Source organism: Stegodyphus dumicola, chromosome 10, assembly GCF_044657685.1.
Source record: "Stegodyphus dumicola isolate Sdum_Otavi_A_Nest chromosome 10, ASM4465768v1".
NCBI lineage: Eukaryota > Metazoa > Arthropoda > Arachnida > Araneae > Eresidae > Stegodyphus > Stegodyphus dumicola.
The window spans coordinates 60944426-60968803 of NC_140777.1; the positions used below are offsets into that span (position 1 = coordinate 60944426).

Consider the following 24378-nt stretch of genomic DNA (forward strand, 5'->3'; position numbering starts at 1 on the left):
ATGACTGCCCTGAAGTTAAACAAATTCCTCTGAATTCTTCGGTCTTATACTTGAACATGAGCTTTAGAAGACAACAGGGAACATAGTATTGTTATACAAGAGCCCAAGTTAATGTAATTTTTACAGAGAACAAAATTCAGCATTAGTATGCGGAAAAACTGGTTGAATCTATGACAAAACGCATGAAAAGTATAATTTTATTTAAAGGACCTCCAAATGAATATTGAATGATAATTTTGCTAACTATTAATTGTTATTCTAAGTGTCCGAATATATGTATGAAGTCATTTCCAGGATTTTATGGATTTTACTTGATCTGGAATCGAGTCGAAGCTAAACATTTTGCCGGTCGGTGCAGACTCCGGAAATCCAAAATTCTGGCGCCCGGGTCCTTCCTAAATTCTAAAAACTTTGCCTTCCCTAAATTCGTCCGGCCGTTGCGGTCGCACCGGTTGCACACGCTCCGGCGTAAATAACCCCCCCCCCTCAGACTTTATATTAAACAGAAATTAGAACATAAATGCCCTTGTGATAACAAAAACAGCCACAACTCGTGGTAAGGCAACCAAATAAAATCAGTCAAATTTAAGTTAAACATGGAACATTAGTCAAAAACTACACAATTAAAGGTTACTCTAAGCCGGCTTAGTAATTCTAACAGGAGCGTAAAAATCATCTTGTCGGCAACGAATAACGCAAAGCCGAAAATTTTGAACCATCAGAGCTGGTAGGAACTAAAGTAGCGTGCACGCGCAGCCAAAAACATAGTGTCTTAAAATCTAAAAACTTTAGTTTAAATAAACTCATTCGCATTATTGTGAAGAAAACAGAAATGAGAAGTTAAAGTAAGGCTCCATATCATAAAAACTTGGTTATTTGAATAACTGTATAATTTTTCAGTAAATTATTTTATTTTTTAAGAAATATTTTGAAAATATGTTTTTGCAATAGGATGTTTTAAATTGTTCAAACAGCAGTATGTGTGAAAAGAAAATTGAAGACGATTCTTTGATATTCATTTACTTGATTTTTGAAAATAAATTTCAAATTTCAAAAACATGATTATCCGAAAAAAAATGTGAACCACTGTAAATATTTGCGTTATGTTGAGAATTTAAAAGTTGTGTGTGTGTTATCGGTAATGTATGAAACGCCGGCATTCTATAGAACACCTAAACATTTTATAGAATGTCTAGCGTTTTTAGGCAAAGTATGAAATATGAGAATTACGTGCTTCACCTTTGCATTGTGTATAATACCTGTGCACACAATAGAACAATAGAACAATAGTACTGTTCTGTAGGTTGCAAAAATTGATAGCGAGGTCGCAAGGTGGATAAAAATTCTCAACTGATGGTACATATCTAAGGATTGACGCTCTGGTTCGAGTCGCGAAATCATTGTTTAGGGTCATTTGCACTTTCATGGGGTCGTACTGCCGTAAAGTTTCAATATCACTGCTATAGAATGAGAAATACTATTTAGGCAGATTATGTAAAAGACCATGAAAAGACTAATATTTAAAAGACGTGCATTCCTCAAAAATACAAATATTATTTTGGAAAAATAATGGTAAAGATGTTTTATACAAAATATCTAAATATCTAAAAGGCAGATAGCCCTCGAGTGCTTTGCCGTAATCTAATAAAACCAAACCAAACCAAAATATCTAAAGAAAAATAAAAATTGTGCATAAAATTTATGCTTTCTTAAAGAAAAGAATGTATTAAATGTATGCATTATGTATAAATGTAAGAATATTGCAAACGAACCGGACATGCATTTCATATTTTCTGATTTGTCATTTATCATTCTGTAGAATGCCTAGGAAATGTATGAAATGTTAATCATTTCATGCATTGCCCGGCTTGTATAAAATGCTGCCTTTCATGCATTGCCGGTAACATATGCACCAAGAATTGAGAATAATATTTATGAAAACATTTTATTTTTAATTAAAATAATATATTTAATTTATTTATAGACATTTTCATTTTATTACAGGCTTCACACTGTCAAACAAACAGCTATCCTTCCTACCAGCCTCCATCTCCTTACAGACCTCATCCTGTGTCACCACCTGCTCACGCTCATCAATATGGTGCGCATGGAGGACATCAGATGCATGGCAGTTTGGCAGCTGCCTATGGCACTAGTCACCAACTGGGTCCTTACGGCTCAGCGCCTACTTCTCATTATGCTTCATTAAGCCCGGACTTGTACGGAGGCAGGACCTCCATGTATAGCAGCAGTAGTGCTAGGGCTATGCAGCAGATGAAAGCAGCTTGGGGTGGAGATAATAACAGTAACAGCAGCACTGATATTATGCAGTACAGTCAACCCTCTCCAAGACCCATGATGCCTCCACCTGCCATACATTCACCCCCACATGGCGGCATGGGCGGTGCAACACCAGGACCTCCAGCACATTATCGTCAAATTCCCCTCGTTCCTTCCGCTGCTGGTCATTCTCCTCATTCTTGGTCTCAGTCACAGATTCCAAGTCCTGGTATACTCCACTCTCCAAGGACGACACCGTCTCCTTTGCCGGCACACTCGAGATCTCCTGTTGGAGGAGGGCAACCATTTAGCCCTCCTCCTTCAGCGCCGTCACCCCAACAGCCCCAACAGCAGCATCCTCCTCCATCAATGACTCCGCATCCGCCTCCACCGCACAAGAATACTCCATCTCCTCCTTCAGGGGCTACTACACCTGCTCCTTCAAATGGTGGTGCTCGTCAACCCTGTGGCAGTCCAATGGGAGGTCAAGGATCTGCCAACTCTGATCCGTTACAGTCATTGCAAAAAATGGTCATGTTGGACTCTGAAACTGTTGAATCTCCTATAACTAGAGCAAATTATGAAATGGCAGCAAATCAAGGCCCAGGAGGTGCAGCCGGCCCAACTGTTGCTGGCCGCCCCTCATCTTATTTTTCCGTAGAACAGTTGGCAGGTAGTGATCCAGGATCACCTTATCCAACATATTATAATCTTGATCAAAATAGGTTGTGCACACCGCCAAGGACTGCTATGTCTACTCCAACTAGTTCTACATTTTCTTCGGCACCTGATTCAACGTCTAGTAATTCACCTCGTAGTGATTCGCGAACAACTACAGCAAGCGCTGATTCATCCAATCATGTTGGTCACGTTAATGGTGAAGTGAATCCTCATGCTGTGAATCCTATTCCTGGCACAGGACCACCAGATAGCCAGCCACCACCGCCACCCCAACAGCAACAAGGTCCACCACCAAGGCGGTCTGATTTTGAAAACTTCGGAGTCGCCGATGTTAGAATGACAAATGGCAACCATCAGCCAGAGCCTGCTGGACTCAGGGACGATCTTGGGGCTCCTTCAAGTGATTCTGAGAATAAAGACACTCAAGACTTTTTACAACATCTTGGCGGAGGAGTGCCACCACTACCAGAACCAGATGGTACTGTAGACTTACGACGCAAATCTCCCAAGTCACCAAGGGGTAGAAGGCGAGTTTTTGGCCATGATTTACAATGTGATCCTCTAATGGATAATTCTATGGATATTCCACGCAATAAACATATGATGATGGGCGAAGAGAGGAGAAATTCAACCTTGCCTGAATTCGAAATTACAAATGGTAAGCCCGAGCCTTGCGACGACGTGTACCCTACAGATGGAGGTTATACTCCCCGACCTCCTCGGTATTATAGTCCAACAAATCGTTGGAATAAAATGGGACCTTTGGAAGATGGCTTCATGGGAATGCAACAGAGCAAGCCATATCCTGATGATTGTCTTTCTTTGCCTAAACCTTCTAAAAGAGGCAGAAAAAAGAAAATATTTGACGGTGATGGAATAGTTTCTGAATGGGATATGTACAATTCAGAGATGGTACACCGTCCACCAAGAATATCAAGAGGTGGTTCGAGAGGCCGGAGGGGTAGCCGAAGACGAGGTGGAATCACTACCTATCCTGCTGGCAATGGTGAAGTGCCCATGGATATGTACTCCACTGATGCCATGTTATCAATGCGAAATCATCCCACCAATGGGATGGGGGACATTGTAGGGGGAGCCACAGATAAAGATATGTCTTGGGCTTCCCATGGTTATCATATGGGCCCTCCACCTACTGGTATGGGCGCGGACTACGGCTCCAAAGATAATATGTCTGTCATAAAGCCCCCTATGATGGATGCGCATGCCATGGACAATTCTTCCTTAAACAATAACCTCGCACAGTCTCAACCTCCGCCAAATTATCAAAGTGATGTTCCTCCCGATGACAGGGCTCGTGGCCCTTTGTTATTTACTGTTAATAAAGACGGTAGTACTGTTAAACTGCAGGACAGTGGACAAATGAACAGTAGCAATCAGCCTCAATATTATGATCCTGTGCTTGGGCAGATGATGCCTCAGCCAATCAAGAAAAAACGAGGTAGGCCGTTCGGAAGCAAAAATAAACCGAAGCCTCCTGGTGAAGAACGCCAACCACGACGGCGTCGGAAAAAAGAAGTATTCTTTGGTCCAGAAGGACCGCCTCCGCCCGTCATCAAGAAACGTATCATCAATGGTCCCTATGTCCACATTGTGGGCATAAGGAACAAACCTCTTGTTGTTTCCGTTGTGAATACTCCTCCAAAAGATGAAAATGCTGAAGCAAAGTATTGGCAACAAAAACAGCTTCAGTTTGGAGGTGTAATTCGACAAAATATGGGAATGGGTTCCAGTTCTGGCCTGCCACATATATACGACACAATTACTAAAGACAGAAGTTGGCTCTGTTCCCTTTGCTGTAAGAACAGTCATTATCGTGGGTTAGGTGATTTATTCGGCCCTTATTACCTGAATGGCGATCAAAAGCCGTCCAACTTCTCTGCCCCACCCTCCCCGGCTCCTATGTCAGCATTTGGCAACGAGTCCAGTGAGCCTGGTGACGAAATGGAACAAGAGGACAGTCGAGAAGGTTTAGCAGACCCAAGTTCTTGTTCCGATATGCCAGGGGTACGACGGTTTCCTGGGAAAAGAAAGTCAGATGTCATGGAACAAATGTTTCGTGCCGCACTTCTCAGAAAGGCTAAACAAGCTAATGTATGTATATTCTTAAGTATTTCTGTTTATTAGTTTTTCTCTTGAAATTTTATATTGCTGTAGTGCACCGTGTTTGTTTCTTATTTTGAAAAGTTAAAAATCAGATTTACTTTGAAAAATTAGAATCGTAATATAGATTTTGTGTAAATTTTTCTTTAATGTACATCATTTTTAATTATTTATCACGAAAGAAAAATGTCTTCAAATTTATAATCTTAAGTGTTTGGGCAATATTTTCATGCAGGTGACATGGGAGGCTTACATAGATTATTCGAGTTTTGTCCTCAGTCCGCAACTGCCTAGGAAAAGTTTATCTGGGCAACCTAAAAGCATCGCATCTATTCTGCTATGCTGTGCTATGCATTTTTATCCCCTCCCTCACGACTGAATGGCTCACTTTCTGTTGTTCTTCAAGCCATTTATGCCCAGCCAGTGAGAAGTTATCTTCTACTTGGACAAGCACAGCCCGAAAGCAGGGTCGGTAGGCAGGTCAGACGGACATTTATTTCTGTGTGTTAGTAGAATTGTTACCGTGAAAGACCGAAATTGGAAAATGTCGACTTTCACCGGAGAATGTCAACATTCACCAAATACGTCGGTGAAAGATCGAATATTTCTTTGCATTCTTGTACATTCGGACCCTCACCGGTGTATATCGACAATCACAGATATGCTCTGGTGTACGTTGAAAAGAGAGGAGTATATGTACACGCTGCCATTCCAAAAGGAAGTGTTTCACAAATAAATGCAGTTGTAAAAGCAAGGGCCTCTTGTGCAATTTCAAAGTGTCATAATAGTTTAAGTCTTATATTTTTAAGTTCTTATTTTGAGTCTCAAGTGCGTTTTTTCGCGAATGAATTATGGAGAAGGAAATATACTATTCTTATATATGTTCAACATTCACCATTAGTGCATGGTGAATGTCGACATTCACCGGTTTTAGTCAGAAATAAGAGTATTTGGAAAATATTTCGGACATACGCCAAGCGACTACGTGAATGTTGACATTCACCGGTGAATGTCGACTTTCTCCAGATTTCGGTGTTTCGCCGTAACAGAATTACAATAATAGTGTACTGATGCAGTTCTGCGTACATAACATGCAAATGGAACCTGTAGACAATGGAATTTTACAAATCTTGAAATTGGAATTTTACCGATATTTACAATGATATTTTTAACAGTTGTAGTTCCGGAAGACAAAATTTGGAGCAATGTCTTTACATTTGAATTTTGAACAGAATTCGGAATTGTGTTATTAGTACAGTCAGTAAAACAGTTGTACAATTAGTACAACTGTTTACTGACTGTACAAAATTATGCAGTTGTACAGTTACAGTTGTACAGTTAGTAAAATTTACAGTTGTACAGTTAGTAAAATGTTTTACACTTGTTACAGAATTGACATTTACAGTCTTCACAGGTGTTGCAACTCATCAGAGTTATCATTCATGTACTTAATTATCTGTTTCGCTCTATTTAGAACTGCTTGTTTGCCCGGGAGCACTTCTCACCATTTTCGTTCATTACTTCTCGATGATTTAGATAGATGTAGCCTTGCTGTTATTTGACAGCCGTGTAAGTAGTGCCTGAAGTCGTCTTCAATATCAGAGCAGCCAATGGCCGTTTCTGTTATGCCAAATCTGTATACATGTGCAGGGTGGGGTAATGACCTGTGTGTAGCTGTGTTGCATAACTGCAGTTAGTCTTGAGTTGTATGGAGACCTTTGGAAAATATTTATAAGTCACTCCATCAACATGCGTGTTGTGCCAATTCTCTTGTTGTTCTGATATGTTCGGAGCATTGGTATTGTTTTTGAGCTGACAGACTTGATTTGGAATGTAGTTGTGATGCGATTTGAGATCTGCAGCTTTTGCTAGTTTATCCGCAAGCTCATTTCCTTCTGTTCCGATGTGGGCTTTGACCCATCTCAGCTTAATCTTTCTTTTGCTGTGTGCAGTGAGATGGCAGCTGTCACGTATCAATGTTTCCTGTCAGTACCTCTTATGGCCTCTTATCTTATAGTACTGTAGAACCTGTCTGCGTTGATTATGATTTGTGTTCGATGTGCTAGTGCCCATTTGGTTGCTCGCTTAATAGCCATCAGCGCTGACTGAAACGCAAAGTTAATAGATCGTAATTTAGGACTCCAATCATATATACCGTCTGTGTTATTTTGAATAACACAAAATACACAGACTGTGTCTGTTTCCATTTTGGAGCCATATGTGTAGATATTTGTTAGATAAAACGCTCTTACGTTTATGGTGTTGGTCTCTGCAAATCATTCTGCTTGTTGTATATTGAGGATATTGACTTTAGTGTAAGTGTCTGACCTGATATAGAAATTCTGAAGGGGAATTACATCTTGCCGTAGGCTATTTATAGCCTTTTCTTTTAGTTTTCTGTAGATTGGCAAAATTCCAGCTAGGTTGAGCGATGACAATGTTGGGGAGGTTCTGTAATATTTAGTTATCAGTAGTGCGGATTTTCTTTGTATTTTCAGAAACTTCTTTGTCCTTGGGCTATTGATATTAGAGCCCCAAACCGATCTGCATTACAAGGTACAGTTACTGTTTTATAACCACGTCTTTAAAGAGACTAGGGCTGACTCCCCAAGACTTTGAGGTGGTGCATATTAGATTGGCTACCGAGATTTTATTAGCGAGATATTGAATATGAGGCCACGAAGAAATTTTATCATCTAAGATAACGTCAAGATATTTTAAACTATTGCGGATTCTTATACAAGAGTTCTGAATTCAAAAATTAAAGTACTGTGCGAGGTGACGTGGCTTTGTTAGAACTATGGCAACTGACTTTCTGTGGTTGCAGATAAGTTTATGTTGTTTACACAAGTTTTCTAATTAATGAACGGCCTTGTTTCTTGTTTTCATGTAGTTGGTTCCTAGATTTAAATCTCTTAAAATAACAAAGAAGTCATAAACGGCTTGGGTCTTTTTTTTTTCTTGAAAGATGTTGATTAGTCTCAGTGCTGATTCTGCCACAAAAGTTAGAGTATTGGACACTGCCTTGTAGACAGTCTGTGGCTGCTGGTCTCCTGAAAGCTCCTTCTGTAGATACCTCTATAGAGCGAAAATCCAATAGCTTGTAATGATTTGATTGATATCGCTATGCATACAAATTTGTGCGAACTAGACGATGATGTCAGGCCACCAGATGTTAATGTACCTTTAAAATGTCGAGTGAAATTATGGCTATATAGACACCTATTCCCATATTGTCCTGGCATATATTATGGACATTGGCTAGAGCGTGGTTGACTGAGGTCCCATGTAAGTAACCAAACTGATTTGTTAGCGAACAGTTGATCGTTCAGGCCCCCTAGGGTCAGTTTTTCGAAGAACTTTCTGATGGAAGGAAGTAAATCGATCTATAGGAGCCAAGATCATCTCGATTTGTGCTTCTGCAGGAGCAGTACCACATCAGCGTGCTTAAGAAGGGTTGGAAAGCTACCCGGCGTCCAGCACTTGTTAAAAATTTTAAAAAGGATGTTGAACAGTGATCTGTGCACTTCATTAAGGATTATAATATCGATTCCATCGATGGAGGCTGCCTTGTGTTTAGGGTGGCTGCAAATGTGGAAGGTGGCTTCTGAGGTGAAGAAAAGAGGGCTATTTAAAGGAGGCAGGTTGTCATTGATTTCTTTGGCTCTTTCTGTGCTAATAGTTTGTTGTGGATTATCTGACTGTAAAATGTTCTGTGAGAAAACCTTGTGTTGGATATTGCGGGCAGTGTCCATTGTTGCGAATGTTTTAGAGAGAACTTCTACAGAAAGAGTGATAGGTCTAAAGACTTTATTGTGAACTATTTAAAAGATTATTTTAAATGTTTCAACTGTTCTAGTGCAAAAGGGTTTCCGTGAGCGACTTTTCGCATTTAAAAGGCACTTTTATGCGCCACTTTTTCACTTTTAAACATTACCCATCTTTTGGATCTTGACATGACTGAATTCGCTATTTGACTGCTTGCATGTGAGTTGCAGTGGAACTAATTTCATCGAGTTTTGTGATATTATTGAGGAAAAGTTTATGGAGGATGACATTAAATCAAGGGTAGCAAAGTTATTATTACTGATAAATTAACGGTTTTGATTTGAATACTTTTCATTAATAGTGGGTAAAAAAGATTCGTTTCACATCTTTTGACTGTAAATACATGCGTCATTAGCGTTATATAAGATTATAACACTTGGATTTATAATTTCTCCTTTTCGTTAGGTCTCACGAGGATGTAAATGAGATGAAGGATTAGTAGGGAAATGAGATTAAGGATTATTTAAGGCACAAGTTTATAATGTTTTAGTTGTCATCTTTGCTAGGTAGTATATTGGCATTAGGCGATCGCTAGATGAAGTTAAAATGCGCCATTGAAGTTTGAGCCAGGTTAGTCAGGCCAAATTTGTGTAGTTTCCGGCTACCAGCTCTTTTTTAAATTGTAAATTCATGGGGTAGTGGGCGCAGCATCAATGATCTATTCATCTTCCTCTATTCCAACAATATGGCAAAGAAAATTATCTCCAGAAAATTCTGTTTATCAAGCTGAGCTGTCAGCAATTCAATCTGCAGTAAATAAAGCTATATCAAATAATTTCAGGACAATAGCTATCTATTCAGAAAGTCAATCTGCATTATATATGCCCTGAAGGACAGAAACAATAAGAACCAACTAATTCATGATATTCAAAATACAATAAATGCCTACCCAGAAATCCAGTTTTTCCTCAATTGGGTGAAAGCCCACAATGGAAACGATGGCAACGAGGCAGCTGACCTCCTTGCAAAGGATGCAACGACTAACATCAACAGTGAGGTAATTCATGTCCCGTGGCCCAAGTCCCATTTAAAATTTACACTGCATGCGATTGTCGACTCTATGTGGCAAGAAGAGTGGAATTCTGCATTGCAAGGCAGAAGAGTCCACAATTTTTTTCTCAAAAACTGACAAAAGAGGCAGTACACTATGACCATGTTCTGAATCAGTATATCACAGGGCACGGTCCTTTCCCCACCTACTTCCATTACAGAGGCATGTGCCCCACGGATCTGTGCATATGTGGCGAAAGGGGTGACCCTGATCATTACATTTTTTACTGTAATCTAACAGACGGCAAACATCTGATTAAGCCTAACAACAATCTAATACCATTTAAGAAATGCGCAATAAAGAACAGACACCTTAGGGCTAAATTCAGAGATGTTCTTATACATATCCAAAGACTCGGACTGGATATTTGTCATCTCTAATGCTTATTCATCTCCATATATTACTAAAATATATTTGTCTTTTTTTTTTTTTTTTTTTTTTATTCCAACAATTTCATTTTTCTACGCAATGCTGATGGACGGGAGCTCCAAAGACTTGCTTATTACACCTTCCACCTTAGAAAAGACATTTATTCATACATTTAGACTTTTGGAAGCATCAGTTGTTGAACTTTTCAAGGACAGTCTTTTCTCAGTATGATTTGTGTACACTATTAATACCAGAAATCAGTTATCTCAGAAAGTCCTTTCAAGTGGTTGATGGTAAAAAAAAAAGAGGGGCGGGAAAACCTCGGACCACCCCCGGGGTGTTCTCCCTCAAAATTGGGGTGGAAAGTTTAACAGTCAGCTAGATTCAGCAATACCTCGATTACCTGTGGTACTACGGAGGTGCTGGCCTAGCTTCTACTTGTACCTGTTATTTTAATACTCGCAGGACCGAAGTTTTGATTGTTCTCGCAAGTTGTGCCATCTGTTCAATTCAAGTTTAACTAAAAAGGTTTATTTAAAACCCTTGGCTTACATTTTCAGATGGAGCGCTAACTCGCTTGTCAGTCTAATAGGTCGGAAGCACTTTGAGTTAGTATTACACTATTAAGACGCTGTAACTGTTTTTGCAATTAAAATGGAAAGTAACCAAATTAAAGAGAAGACTTAATTGGTGGCGTTGCTAGAACCTGGTACAATCCGTGAGTTTGTTACCTGGGGCGGTCTCTGAATTTCCCTCCTTTCTTAACAAGCAAACAAATAATTGTAATAAAAATTAAAATTTGAAAGCTTTCAGATTTTATATTACGGGTTCCCCCGAACGGGCGTTCCTCCCCCTCCCCCCCCCCCCCGATACAAAGACAGTTAAACGTTTCGAAAGCATTTGGGCTAACGCCACATTGGGCTAAAAATATTTAAGAATAGCGTTATCTTTAGAATTTCCGATGGACAGCCTCGCGCGCTGGAGATAAAAACGTTTTATTCCCTACAATGTTGCCTCTGCTGTCTTTAAAATTGTTGAGCTTTTTTTGGTCAACAATTCGTTAAAGTTTTACAAAATGTGAAGTAAACAATAAAACAATTTCTAAATTCCAAATTCCTTCTTCCAAATGCCCTTGTTTGGGTGGAGGACTATGTTATTCAAAATTTGATGAATCTTGGTACCGTTGTTTTTTCACAGTGCGAGAAACATACCTACATAGTTTAAGTATTTAAGTACTCGTATTTATTAATAATTAAGTATTAATTTAAGTGTAAGTATTCATTTGAAGAAACTACACATTTAGTTTCTTTAAATATATTACAGGGCGATAATATTTGCTGGCAAGAATTTGAAAAGTGATTCGTTTATAGTGATTGTACGCAAAATGCCATTTCGAGACTAATAACCCTTCTGGGCTAACGCATATTTGGACTAAAATTGTCAGAACGACGTGTACAGAAATAAATTAAAATTCTACGTTTATTTTTGAAGAGAAACTGTAATTTCAACTTTTTAAATTAATATTAATATTTTGCTTAATTTTGGGGGGCGGGGGTGTTTGCAAAACCATCAGTGACATTGTAGAGGTCTATTTAATTGCTCTTGCTTTTATGTAGACAGTAGAGAAAGATTTCTTAAATGCAAAGTTCATAAATATTTCTTAAATACTTCTTTCTAAACTAGTAATTCTTCCTTATTAATGTTATAGTGAGCATAATTCAGCTGATATTCGTAATTTGCGTTCTTAATGCTTTGACAGTGTAAAGAAGGGTATAATAGAAGTATGTAGCTGTTGTAATCACATGGATATATTTTTGAATGCTTTACACCTTAATTTAATTCCATATGTCAGTTTAGAATTTAATTATTCTTCACCTGGCTTGACGAACTATCTTAGTAATCCACATAAAATAATTTCTCACGCAAAAAATGCCACCTCTAAAAGTGTGCTGCCCTGGGCGAACCGTCTCCTCTAGCTGCGCCGGTGGACTACTGGAAAACAAACTCGGAATTTTATCTTAAAGCATAACCGTTAGATCATGGTACAGGGAGCTTTTCCACCTTCCTTATTTAATTTTTGTTAAAAATCATAACGAAGAGGAATTTGAATCAAGATATTCTAATTCTGGTAAAAGGTCATAGAACCTACGATCACTAGCGTTAAATGTAAAATTTGTTTTTCGACAATCCTCTCCCCCAGATCGTGATAAAGACATACCATATATAGATGTTTCGGTCTTTGCTTTCTTACTCCTCATTGTCATTCATAAAGAATGTTGCAGAATGAGTAAAACCACGCAGATGTGTAGAGCAATGATTTATCTGGTTAACAGATGCCTTTTACTCTCAAATATCTGGTTGTTCCGACTTGTTATTGTAAATTTTGCTGCGCTTCACAGATGAATTACAATAGTGAATAGATGAAATCTGTCATCAGATTGACTGCCTTTTAAGAAAAGAAACAACATTTACGTTACGGATATGAAGCCCTGAGGTTTATTTGTTTCCACGACAGTTCTTGAGATAATAGCAATGAACAATCATTTTACATCCGAGCGAGTTCTTGAAATTCAGTAACCGTAGAACTGAATTTTAATTCGTACATAATCTTGAGGATGTTTATTAATTTCTTTCGTAATTCAATCTTGTTCTTTTTTTTTTCGTTAAGGGATAATTATTTCTTTGTAATTTTGTTTGCTTTTATTTTTATCTTCTCAGGAGAGGAGTCAGTATTACTAAATGGTACGACTGCCCATGAGTGTCAGTACGCGCTGCTATTCAGTAATAACGCGCGCTGTAACTTCAAATTATCAAATAGTTTTGTGTTTTATGGACTAAATGTTTTTGTAAATTGTTGACTAATACTCACTTGTCTGATCTATAGTCAGCCCAAGCCCACGAAATTTTTCATGGCAAGGATTGCAAGATTACGTCTGTCGTTGGCAACAGCCTTGAGCACCTTACTGGTGACAGTGCGATTTAACTCAGTTCGCTCTTTCCCCCCCCCCCGACGGGTCCGAGGATCTCCCACCCTTCTACCCCTACCGTCAGCCTCTCGAGAGGACTTTCAGCTAGCTGCCTTGGGCAATGTGCATTTACAAGCATCCATACCTTCTACGGGATTTTAACTCGGGTCCTTCGGAACGGCAGTCAGCGACGCTACCGGTTGGGCGGCACACAACGAGTTTTAGAAAAGTTAATGAAAAAACTCAAAAAAGGAAGAAAATTGTTAAGATCTCTATGGAGTTTGAAAAAAGGGATTATTGAAGATGAATACGTATCAGGGAATCTGTATTTAGCTTTTGCGTATTATGTGTCGAGTACATTGCTCTCTACGATTATGAAATACAAAGACGCCGTTCAATCGGTTGCGGAAGGGAGTGAAATCGTCTACCAAACAAAGATCGGAGATGTTAGAGCATGTTAAAAAAATTGCTTTGATCGGAATAGCAGAAAAGCATTTATGTACAGTATCATATGCAGTGCTTCCTTTATGTACATACAGTATACAGGGTGTTTCATAGATCATGGGACAAACTTGGAGGGGTGGTGGAGCGTACTAAAACATGCATTTTTTTTATAGGAATGTAGGGTCTAAAGTGACGGTTTTTTTTAAGCGTATCTTTAGAATTTCCAATACACAGTCTCGCGCGCTAGAGATAAATCCCCCCCCCCCTCGTACAGTTTTGTCATTCCTCGCTTTGAAATCGCTGACTTTGTTAATCAAAAATTCTTTAATGTCTGACAAAATATGAAATAGGTAATAAAACAACTTAGGGCTTCCAGATGCCCATATTCGTTCGGTGGAGAATTACGTTATTCAAAATTTGATGGCTCTAGGTACCGTTGTTTTATCACATTGCGAGAAACATAGATGCAGATTCTTCATTATCTAATTTCTTTAAATATAATACAGGTTGTAATATTTATGGCAACAGTTTGAAAAGTGAATCAACGCAAAATGCCAAATAGAAATTAATAGGCCTTCTGGACTAACACCCTTTGGGTTATATATATATATAAAACACTGAGGGGATGTGGTATTTAAATGGCTGTCAGAGTATTTAAAAACTGTTTGTTATCGTCAGATCGTTTCAAAATTTCTTTTCAGTGTAGTAAGGGTATTAGGGTGTATTTTTAGCAAAATTTTTAAAAAATCAGTAATTTCATCGATTTTGGGGATGCTCTTAGTTCACCAATATTCATACTCTCGTTTGTATAAATTCTTGTTGATTAAAAATATTTAAAACGAGATGTTTGCTGATTAAATTTTGTTTACTTTTTTCCGATTGTTCAGATTACTAAATAATGCATAGATTTTTAGTTCTGTAATTCAGTATGTGTCAAATTCATCATCTAATTTGTCTTTATTAATCATTTTGCAGAGTAATTAAGCGTAATATGGTTTTGTCTTCACATACAAATTTATCAAATCTGTATTAACTGTCACTAAATGTCGTTTACATTTTAATAGCTCTAGAGATCTTTCGCGAAATGTATTCATTGTTGGCCCATTATTCCATTTACTTTTCATTGCAATAAATTTAACCCTCATACTGAAATTTAACTTGCACTTTCAAAAATGAAATGTTTTCAGAATAATTATCTGCAACTTTCATCCATCAATTTCGAAAAATCACTGAAATTTGGAAAGTTCATTTTTAAAAGTGGGTTCGTTCGGACGTATGTTCAGTTGAAACACTGAAAAATTGGCTATTAACTAGAGAGACCATTTCATGCGCGGATTCTGATAATTCTTTCTATATTTCTTACAGAGATGCAGTAGACGCCGTTTAATGTGATCTTGGTTAATGTTATCATTTGGATATTGTTATCGAATTGCCAAAGTTATCGAATTGCCTTTCAGCACCCTTTGCCAACGCTTCTTATAAACAGTCCGTGAACGCATGCCGCAGGTCTGCTTCATTCTCGAAGGATCTTATACGGTGGTGGTTGTTCAAGGAATGGAACAGATGTAATCTGCGAGCACTCAGTTTGGAGAGCATAATGAAAATACAGTGTCTTCCGGGTAAATGTCGCTGAATACTGTACCTGATCGTCTTTTCTACCTGTGGTCTCGCATTTACGTGGAGGTATTTCACATCCTTGCGATTAACTAACGCTGGTTTCTTCAATTGCAAAGCATGCTTCTACTGCTGTGACCACAGGTCCGCAGTGATGGTGTGGCTTAATGGTAGTAACTCGTAAAGCACTATTTAACAACTACTCCGTTAGGCACACAGCATATTCTTTCGTTGGTTTCGTTCTTATTTTGGTGTATATCTGGTCCTGAGCTTTACGATACAGCTTGGGAGTATCGTACTAATGTTTCTACACTTGTGAACACTAGACCAAATATGTGTATGTCACGGTGTTGAGACAGCAGCGACACTACTGTCATTTGCTGTTCTTTTGTTAGTTGTCGACAATTTGTGGGGTACCCAGTTGTTCAACTTGTATGCTTTCCCAATGCGATTCAGGCGAAGTGTGACTGTTTCCTTAGAAACGTGGAAGCGTTCGGCAAGTTCACGTGTCAGATTATTGTCCTCCTTTATGGTTGCCTTCAGGGCCTCGCCATTCAACACTTGTGGTCTCCCTTTGCGAGTTTCATCACAGAACCTCAGATCTCCCGACCTGAACTTCTGAAACATGTGCCTGGTGATTTGTTCGTTCATAGCAACCTCTCTAAATGCCTGATGTATTCGGCAACTTTATGCGACTGTTGATATGCTCGGCTCAAGTCATACAGCAAACAGCCACGAATGACTTGCCTCCACTGTTTTAGACACAAGATGAGCTGTGATTGCTGTGTGTGGCTAATGTGTGTGTGTTGGTGCAGACCGGTGGTAACATTAACCCTTCATTGCTTTTTCATGAATTACATCACTTCTCTGTGCATCATCAAATGGGATGTCAAAAAAGTAAGAACATTTTTCTGACGTATAGGTTAATTATATAAAATTTAAAATCATTTTTATGCTTTCTGGAATAATGTTCTGAGGTATGTATATTATTCGTATTTCAAAGATTCCGAAGGATAAAGCGACGTAATATTGTTCCGATGATTGGTTACAAGTGTTAGTTTGAATTGATTTTCGTCTATTTGCTGATGAGGCTGGAATATTTACTCAAAGAAAAAATTCTGAATTAAGATTATTATTTAAAAAATAGGAACAAATCAATTAAACTATTAAATCAACTCTAGTTATGCGAACTAAAATACTGTTGATATGATTGACTTCTATAAGCTGAGCGCGAGGTTTGCGCAAATGTAACCCAAGTGACCTAACGAATGGGAAGGGTACGTTGTAGATAATTGTGTTGCCTTTTTAATACAGAAATCTTAAATTAGTGGAAGATAATTTATTAAAAATAATTCGAAAAATTTCTTCGCGCCTGATCATTAAAAAAAAAAAAAAAAAAAAAAAAAAAAGAACACACACACACTATTTACGACATCAATTTGTGTGTCTTAAAATTATGTTAGAAAAAAAAAATATTTACATATATGCAGTCTGAGAATAGCTTTCTCTCTAAACAAAATTCTGCATACAAATATTCCATGTTCAAATGATTAAAAAAATTAATGATCAATTAATGGCGAGTGTTCAATTGATTAAAAAAGTTAATGATCGAATAGTAGCCTGCCACAGCGCAAGGGAAATGCTCAGTGAAGAAAGTTAGGCTCTAGTGAAAGGGCATAACAGGTTGTTTTTGTATGATCACTAGTGTAACTGTAAATATGACCTGATGTCCAATTTTAGCGGATGAACTATGCTAAGTGAGGCTTAACCATAGGCTGAAAGAGCAAGATTGTTGCAGTTAACTAATCGACCAGCTCACCAGCCGGAACACCGGGGCGAGTGAATTTTGAAAGAAATTGTGGCAAATGATAAAAAAAAAAAAAAAAAAAAAAAAAAAAAAAACACCACAATTCTGGATCGCCTGATAATATCCGACGAAGAGTATTTTCATCTAAACGGATACGTCAACAAACAGAACTTAAGGTATTGGGCAGCAAACAGCGAATCCATGCATGTACCAGAAGCCACTGGCTGTCATCCGAGGAATAACGTGATTGAAAAATCCCAACTTATAGCTCGCATCCCATAATTATTGAAATTCTGGAGCTCCATCAGATATTTAAAATGTCTGAGATATCAGATTCTCTATTCTCGGATATCTGGGTATGCTGGCCTAAAATGGAATTAACTATCAGATATTGCAACTAAGTTTGCTACTACAGTGTCCAATTTCCTGGATCCATTCGTATATATCAGAACGTTGATCAAACGTAATATTCTCGATAAATGGCAGATGCATTGGAATGATCAAACAAACAATAAGCTGGGACTTGTTAAACTGACTATAGAATGCTGGTGGTCTAAACTAAATAGATTGGGAAAATGTATCTTCAACTCGTTTGAAAATCGGTCACTCAGGAGCATCTTCTGAAAGACAAAAAAGATTCCACTTTGTGTATACTGCAGTGGCATTCTGACATTCGCCATACTCGTTTTACTTTAATGTCTTTTAAATATTTTCGCTTTAAGCATTTTTATTGCTTTAATTTGAATTTAGAAAGCTTAGAAAGACAACTTCATTAAAAATAGTTCCAATTTTTCAAAGGTACTGGCTTTTACCATAAATTGTAATTCGTTTTTATTACTAGTTTTATCACGGTTGAACTGTATTATAGCTGCATATAAACGGTATTTTAACGTCATTTTAATCTGCGCGTTTCCTTAGTTGCTGTTATATCTCATGATTTTATCCTACCATTGTGTTTTTTTTTGTTTTTTTGTTTTTTTTTTTTTTTGTTTTGTTTTGTTTGTTTTCCACAGTTTCTACCAGTGCTTTTAGGTCTTATCTTTTTAATCTATGATATAGTCCATGGTGTTTGAGTGGGGGATTGTTTCATTTTTGCTTAGTTTCAATGCAATTATGTCGCTTTATAGATTATTTTATCATTGTGTTACTTCCTGATTACTGGATTCTTGGCAGTTGTCGATTTTAATTGTTTCTTCAACTATTGTTTTCGCACTGATAACCTCGCTAGGATTTGCGCCAGAAATTGCAATACAAACAAACAAATTAGCCGAGAAATGTTTTTGTAATATGTCATCTCTTCATTCGGAGATGTTGAATGGCCTTCGATGCTCGCCTGATTCATCAACATACAAGTTTTTCCTGTGGAGCTATTTAAAGAGTAAAATCCACGCCGACCTATCTCGTATCATTTTTCAGTTCAAGATTACATTCCAAAGAAAGTCCGTGAAATTCTAGATATTTGGCGGAGGAAAGTGAAGTATAACGTCACATAAATGTGTCTTATTTCCAGTGTTGATAACCTGAGTGTTGTTATCTCAAAATGTGACATTAAAACGAAATGCTCTGCCATGTTTTTAATGGTTGTTTTATTCTTTAGTTTTCAATTATAAAGTGTTCAAATTGTTAATCGGCTAATTGTTTCTGCCCCACCCTATACGAGCATATTCATAAACTAAGATATATGCATTTGGACATGCATATCATAGGATGTGAAAGCGGATATAACCCTTAGTGTTGGTGAAGAATCAGTTTGAACCTTTATGCAGATTTCATTGGCAGATGAGCATACTGAGCCACTCGTGAAATGAGAAATTTACAGCTTTCTTTCGAAACCGTTTATTAGTTTTCATTTGTAAAGATTGACAACACATCTATCTTTATTTCGCTTCTTTTCAGTCATTATTTCACTTCACTCGCACTTCTCTAAAGAGAGAAATAATATATTTTGATATTCCATTAGGTTATGATTCAAGCAAATAGCCGCTAACTGTCTTTTTAAATATTCGCCATCAAGCATAAAAGCCTTAATAACATTTAATTACTGAAAATACAGATTTCAGATTTTTCTTATATATTTAAAAAGGCTGCATCTAAAATTTAAACTAATATGGGAAATAGTCGTTAGAGTGGTCAAATGGGTCGCCGTATTTCTAACTTACCCTGTATACCGCAGACAGAATAAAATCATCCGCCTTAGGTTAGGTTATTTGTATGTAGCAAAGCACACAAAGACTATCTTCCTAAGGGAAGGGATGCCTTCATGGAGGAATTTCTAAAGGAAACCGGCTTGTATTCACGTTACACATGGAGAAATCCACAAAAAGCAACCGTTGTCAGCTAAATGTCTGTGTGGTTAAATGTACGTGTAAGCTAAATGGTCTCGTCAGCTAAGTGGTTGTCGGCTAAGTATTCTTGACTGTAGAACAGCTTGAAATTGTCCAGTGCTAAAGCAGGTAAGCATCACTATTAACTGCTTTGAAACGTGCTTTCAAACATAATGTTGTAGGAAATCAGCACATTGCTGTTCATATGTAATATTTATCAAAATATACTACAAACCAGCTGTTCGAAAATGTTTCAGTTGCTGTATCATAGGCTGCGAAATAAATTGATTTATCCAGAAAGTTTCGGTTTGAGTTATGATGTCTATCGTGAATGGACTTTCTTCGTGACTGTATTTCAAAATAGTTTCGTCAATACCTGAATGTAAATCAATTCAGGCCTTGTGACATCATCAGTGTGGAAGGATGATTTATACTGATGCTTATCTGAACTGTCATTGCCCAAATTCAAACGGTTGTCCTAACACCGTACAGTATGGAGGTTTTTATCTCGATGAATAGTCGCCGGCTTGGATAATGGTGCCGATATTTTTTTATTGTGAAATCTTCAGGGAAGCGACGCTATAATCACCGACACATTGGAAAATTTCTCTAATTCCTAAGCCATCTAGGAGCCTTCATAAGCCTTTGTCTAAAAATTCTAAAAATTTGACTGCCCGTTGTGGCTGCACCGGCTCTAATGCCAGACCGGATCACGCGTAACTGTGGATATTTTTTAAATAAGCAGTTCAAGTTTTGCACAATACAAAAGCTTAGAAATTTCAAATTCTTGTTCTTAATTTGAAATCTAGAAATTTTAAATTAAGAACTGAAGTTGCTCAGTATTCTGAGAGATTTATTAAGTAATCAAGAGATAATAATTAAATCGAAATTAAGGTAACAGTCTAATAGGAAGTACATACATCAAAATTAAAATTAATATAACAAATCGTTGAAAATCTTTGCTCTTTTCCAAGGAGCAGCCGAAGAATTTTCAACGCAACCACGCTTCTGAATTACATCTGGATTCTTGAAATAATTGAAATGAAAGCGCCAAATAAAACCTTTATTTAATTAAAGTCCTTTAAAAGTGCAATAAAGTAAAAATTTTAATTAAGCATTAACATATCTGCTCCGATGTGGCCATGAAATAAATTATAAATTAATTTAAATTAACAATTAGTAATTATTATATTTTCATTTTAAAAACAATTAATAATTTTAATTAAATTAAATTTTTATTTGGACCTTTCATATGAATTATTTTAGTAATTCACAATCATCCAGATATAATTCAGAAATGATAGGCTGCTCCTTAAAAAAGACCAAGGAATTTTCAATAATTTGTTTTATTAATTCTACTGTGGTACATTAATTATATTAATTGTATTATGTTATTTTATTTAAATGTTTTTGTTGCAGTTTTGATGTATGTACTTCCTGTTAAGAAATGTCTATGTATTCAAGGCTTACTTTTTAAAATTGGCAGTGACGTAGCCCTATGGAAGATGAACATGAATAAATTAAATAAAAATGTATAGAAAATCTGAAAGGTTTCAGATTTTCTATACATTCCCCCAAAAGGCTTTGTTAAGATTTTTTACGCTTTTGCTGAGATCGCAGTCTGCTTTTGCACTAAAAGGAAAGAAAAACTTTATTGTTAAAGATCATCTTCGCAGTTAACACCACATATAGTTCAACAACAAAAATCACAAAATTTTTAAAAGGTGCATAGCAGCATATGTTTACAATTTCCTGTGCAATGTTAAGTGCTGACATATATTTTTATATTTTTTCACTTCATTATATCAATATTCCGTTTTCTTAGAAAGACAGTTGGTTAAAAAAATGTATCTTTTTTATTATTAACTTTTTATGTATTAACTTTATTTATTAAACATCACGTCTTTCACCTTACGTCACATAAAATTCAGTTCAACAGTAAAATAAAAAAAGTATTTAAAAACAGCGTGTCTTTAGAATTCCCAATAAAGTACTAGGGGTTTGCCTTACACATTTTTATATTCGCTATATTATTTCTTTAAAAATAGCGGCCAGCCGCCTAAAATAGTTATCATAAAAAGAAATATATACAATAGTATTTTTAAAAAAATCTGAAGGCTGTCTGATTTTGTATAACGCCCAAGAGGGCGTCCCTCCACTTCCAAGACACGTACGCGTTTCAAGAGCATTTGGGCTAACGCCGCATTGGGCTAACAATATTTAAAAACAGCATATCGGTAGAATTTTGGATAGACAGTCTCGCGCGCTGGAGATAAAAAATGTTGTATTCCTTACAGTGTTGCCACTGCTAGCTTTTAAATTGTTAAGGTTTTTAATCAAAAATTCGTTAAAAGGTTTACAGAATATGAAAAAATAAAACAAATTCTAAATTCGGGCTTCCAGGTGTCCGTGTTCTGATAGAGGACTGTTATTCGAAATTTAGCGACTTTAGGTACCGTTATTTTTTTCACCATGCGAGAAACAACGATACATTCATGTAGATTCTTCATTATTTAGTTTCGTTAAATATTATAAGGGCGATACTATTTGGTGGCAAGAATTTGAAAAATAATTCAACGCAAAATGTCGGTTCTGGGACTAATACCCCTTTGGTCTAATAATAATTTTAATGAGTACAGCTAGTTTAATTTCATAAAAAAGATTCACTATTTCTAATTAGACATCTCATGATTTTAATACTTGTTTATTTAAATCTGTCACGTTAAAAAAAAATTAACAACTGTGTTTATTGCTTTTCAATTGTTTAGTTTATTCCTGAGTAGCCTTCCAGATTAAATTTGAAAGTACTTTAGGCTGTAATGAAAGTCTGTACGCTGGCGCGTGGAAGATAAAAAAGTACTTTATTTTTGGCTGCGACACCGCATTGCTTTCATAGAGATGAGTTTTTTAATTAACGCCGAAAATTAAATAACGTACATATTTCGGAATTGCAACAGTCTTGCGCGCGGGAGACTAAAATAGTTTTTTTCGAGATAAAAATAGTTATATTAAAATAGTTTATGTAGTATTCCCGCTGCGGTCTTTCAAATCGTTGAGTTTGTTAAATAAAAAATGCATTCAAGCTTTATAAAATACGAAGTAAATGATAAAACAGATTCGAAATTGAAAATTTGGCCTTCCAGATGGACATGTTCCAGTAGAGGGCTATGTTATTCAGAACTGCACCTTCTTTTTTTTTTTTTTTTTTCCCCACATTACGAGGAATACACATACATACATGCAGATTCATCATTATTTCATTTCTTTAAAAATAATACAGGGCGATAATATTTAGTGGCAACAATTTGAAACGGGGTACCCCGTTTGTAGTGAACCAATGAAAAATCCCATTGGTCTAATAGACAAATAGTTACTATTTCATTGAAAAGGAGCCGAGCTCCGGTTAAATTTAAGGCAAATTTCTATGTTTTTTAGTAATTTGGAACATAGAACAAATAAAATGTGGTAAATTTTTAAATAATTTTAGAAGTACTAGATTCATAAATGTCTTACAATTTTGCACATGCAAAATTTTATTATATTTCCTAATTTCACATCAGTAGTATCAGTTAACATAAGAAAGCAAATAAATTTCTTTCTGTATGCATAATTTATGTGAACCTACTTGTGAATTAGCGTATAAATACGTACTTTTTTGAATATTTGTGGGATTCATGTTCATGAATGAGAAGTATCCTGTTTTGCAGATTTTGATTTTGTTTGCAGTTTGACGGAAAGATGGCGCCACCAGACAACTAAATATAAAAGCTTTTTTAGATATTTATTTTATGAACTCGTTTTAATCAAGTATTCGACAGTAGGTTTCTTGTAAGCAAGTTTTTCTGACATGCGTGTTTTTTCTTCTTTCTTTCTTTTTCTTTTTTTTTTTTTACAAAAATTATCAGTGAACTGTAGATTTTTACTGAAAGCGAAGTTGATGTTTACTACCACAACTTGAGAGGCATGCAACATGTAAAGAGTGTATACAAGTATTTGGCCATCCTTTCCCATTTTGACAAATTCTTTATGCGAACATTCAATATATTCAGAATTACAGCCAGGGGCGACGCCAGAGCGTGTGCAGTCGGTGCAGCCGCACCGGGCGGCAGAATTTAGGAGCAGCAAAATGTTTAGAATTTAGGAAAGAATCGAGGCGCAGGATTCCCAAGTCTGCACCGGGGCAGCAAAACGTCTAGCGTCAGCCCTGATTACAGTCACGATATCCAGTTTTATTAAATGAAAAAGAAATTTCATTGTTCTTCTAAAGGGTTTCTTTGTTATAATTTATAGAAAAAAACCCACATTTTTGTTTCTTTCGCTAAATGGTGCTAAGACGTGTTAGCTGGTTTGTGTGAATAAATCCATATTAATATATAATAAATTAAAGAAAGAATGGTACTATTCTGTTATCGAGATCGGATTCAGAAATATATGAATGTTTGCGCGTGTTTATGTATGTGTGTATGAGTATACACACATACATTAGTGCTTACATATATGCATGCAACATGAAGATGTATACATACATTTCTGGATCTGGTCCTGATAACAGAACAGTACCGAAAAATCAGTAGGAAATTTAAATTACATTTAATCAATGGCGGATCTACGAAGCTACCGAAGCCCGGTGCGAAAATTTCCTTAGGGGCCCTGTTATGGTTTAACGAAGATAGATTGTAATCAACTTTAAAGAGCTTTTCTCTCGCAAGGAAGCAACTGAAACACATACTGTAAAAAATGTTTTGAAGCAGGCGAGGAGCAACTAAGAATACGCTTTTAAAGCAGCAATTACTAAAATTGTAATATTTATTTTAATGTATTTTTTCTCAATTTTTTTCATACATTAAATTAATATGTAAATGTATTACTTATGTTAGATTTTCCAAATTTATG

General features: G+C 36.6%; 1 protein-coding gene across 1 annotated transcript in view; it reads left to right on the plus strand.

Annotated features, from left to right (window-relative positions):
* The window catches only part of LOC118192872 (uncharacterized), a 408484-nt gene that overhangs the window by 355413 nt on the left and 28693 nt on the right, over positions 1-24378 (plus strand). Inside the window, exon 4 of the mRNA XM_035363899.2 lies at positions 2005-5073. Coding sequence (XP_035219790.2) covers positions 2005-5073 — 3069 coding nt within the window. The remainder of the gene's footprint in view (positions 1-2004; positions 5074-24378) is intronic.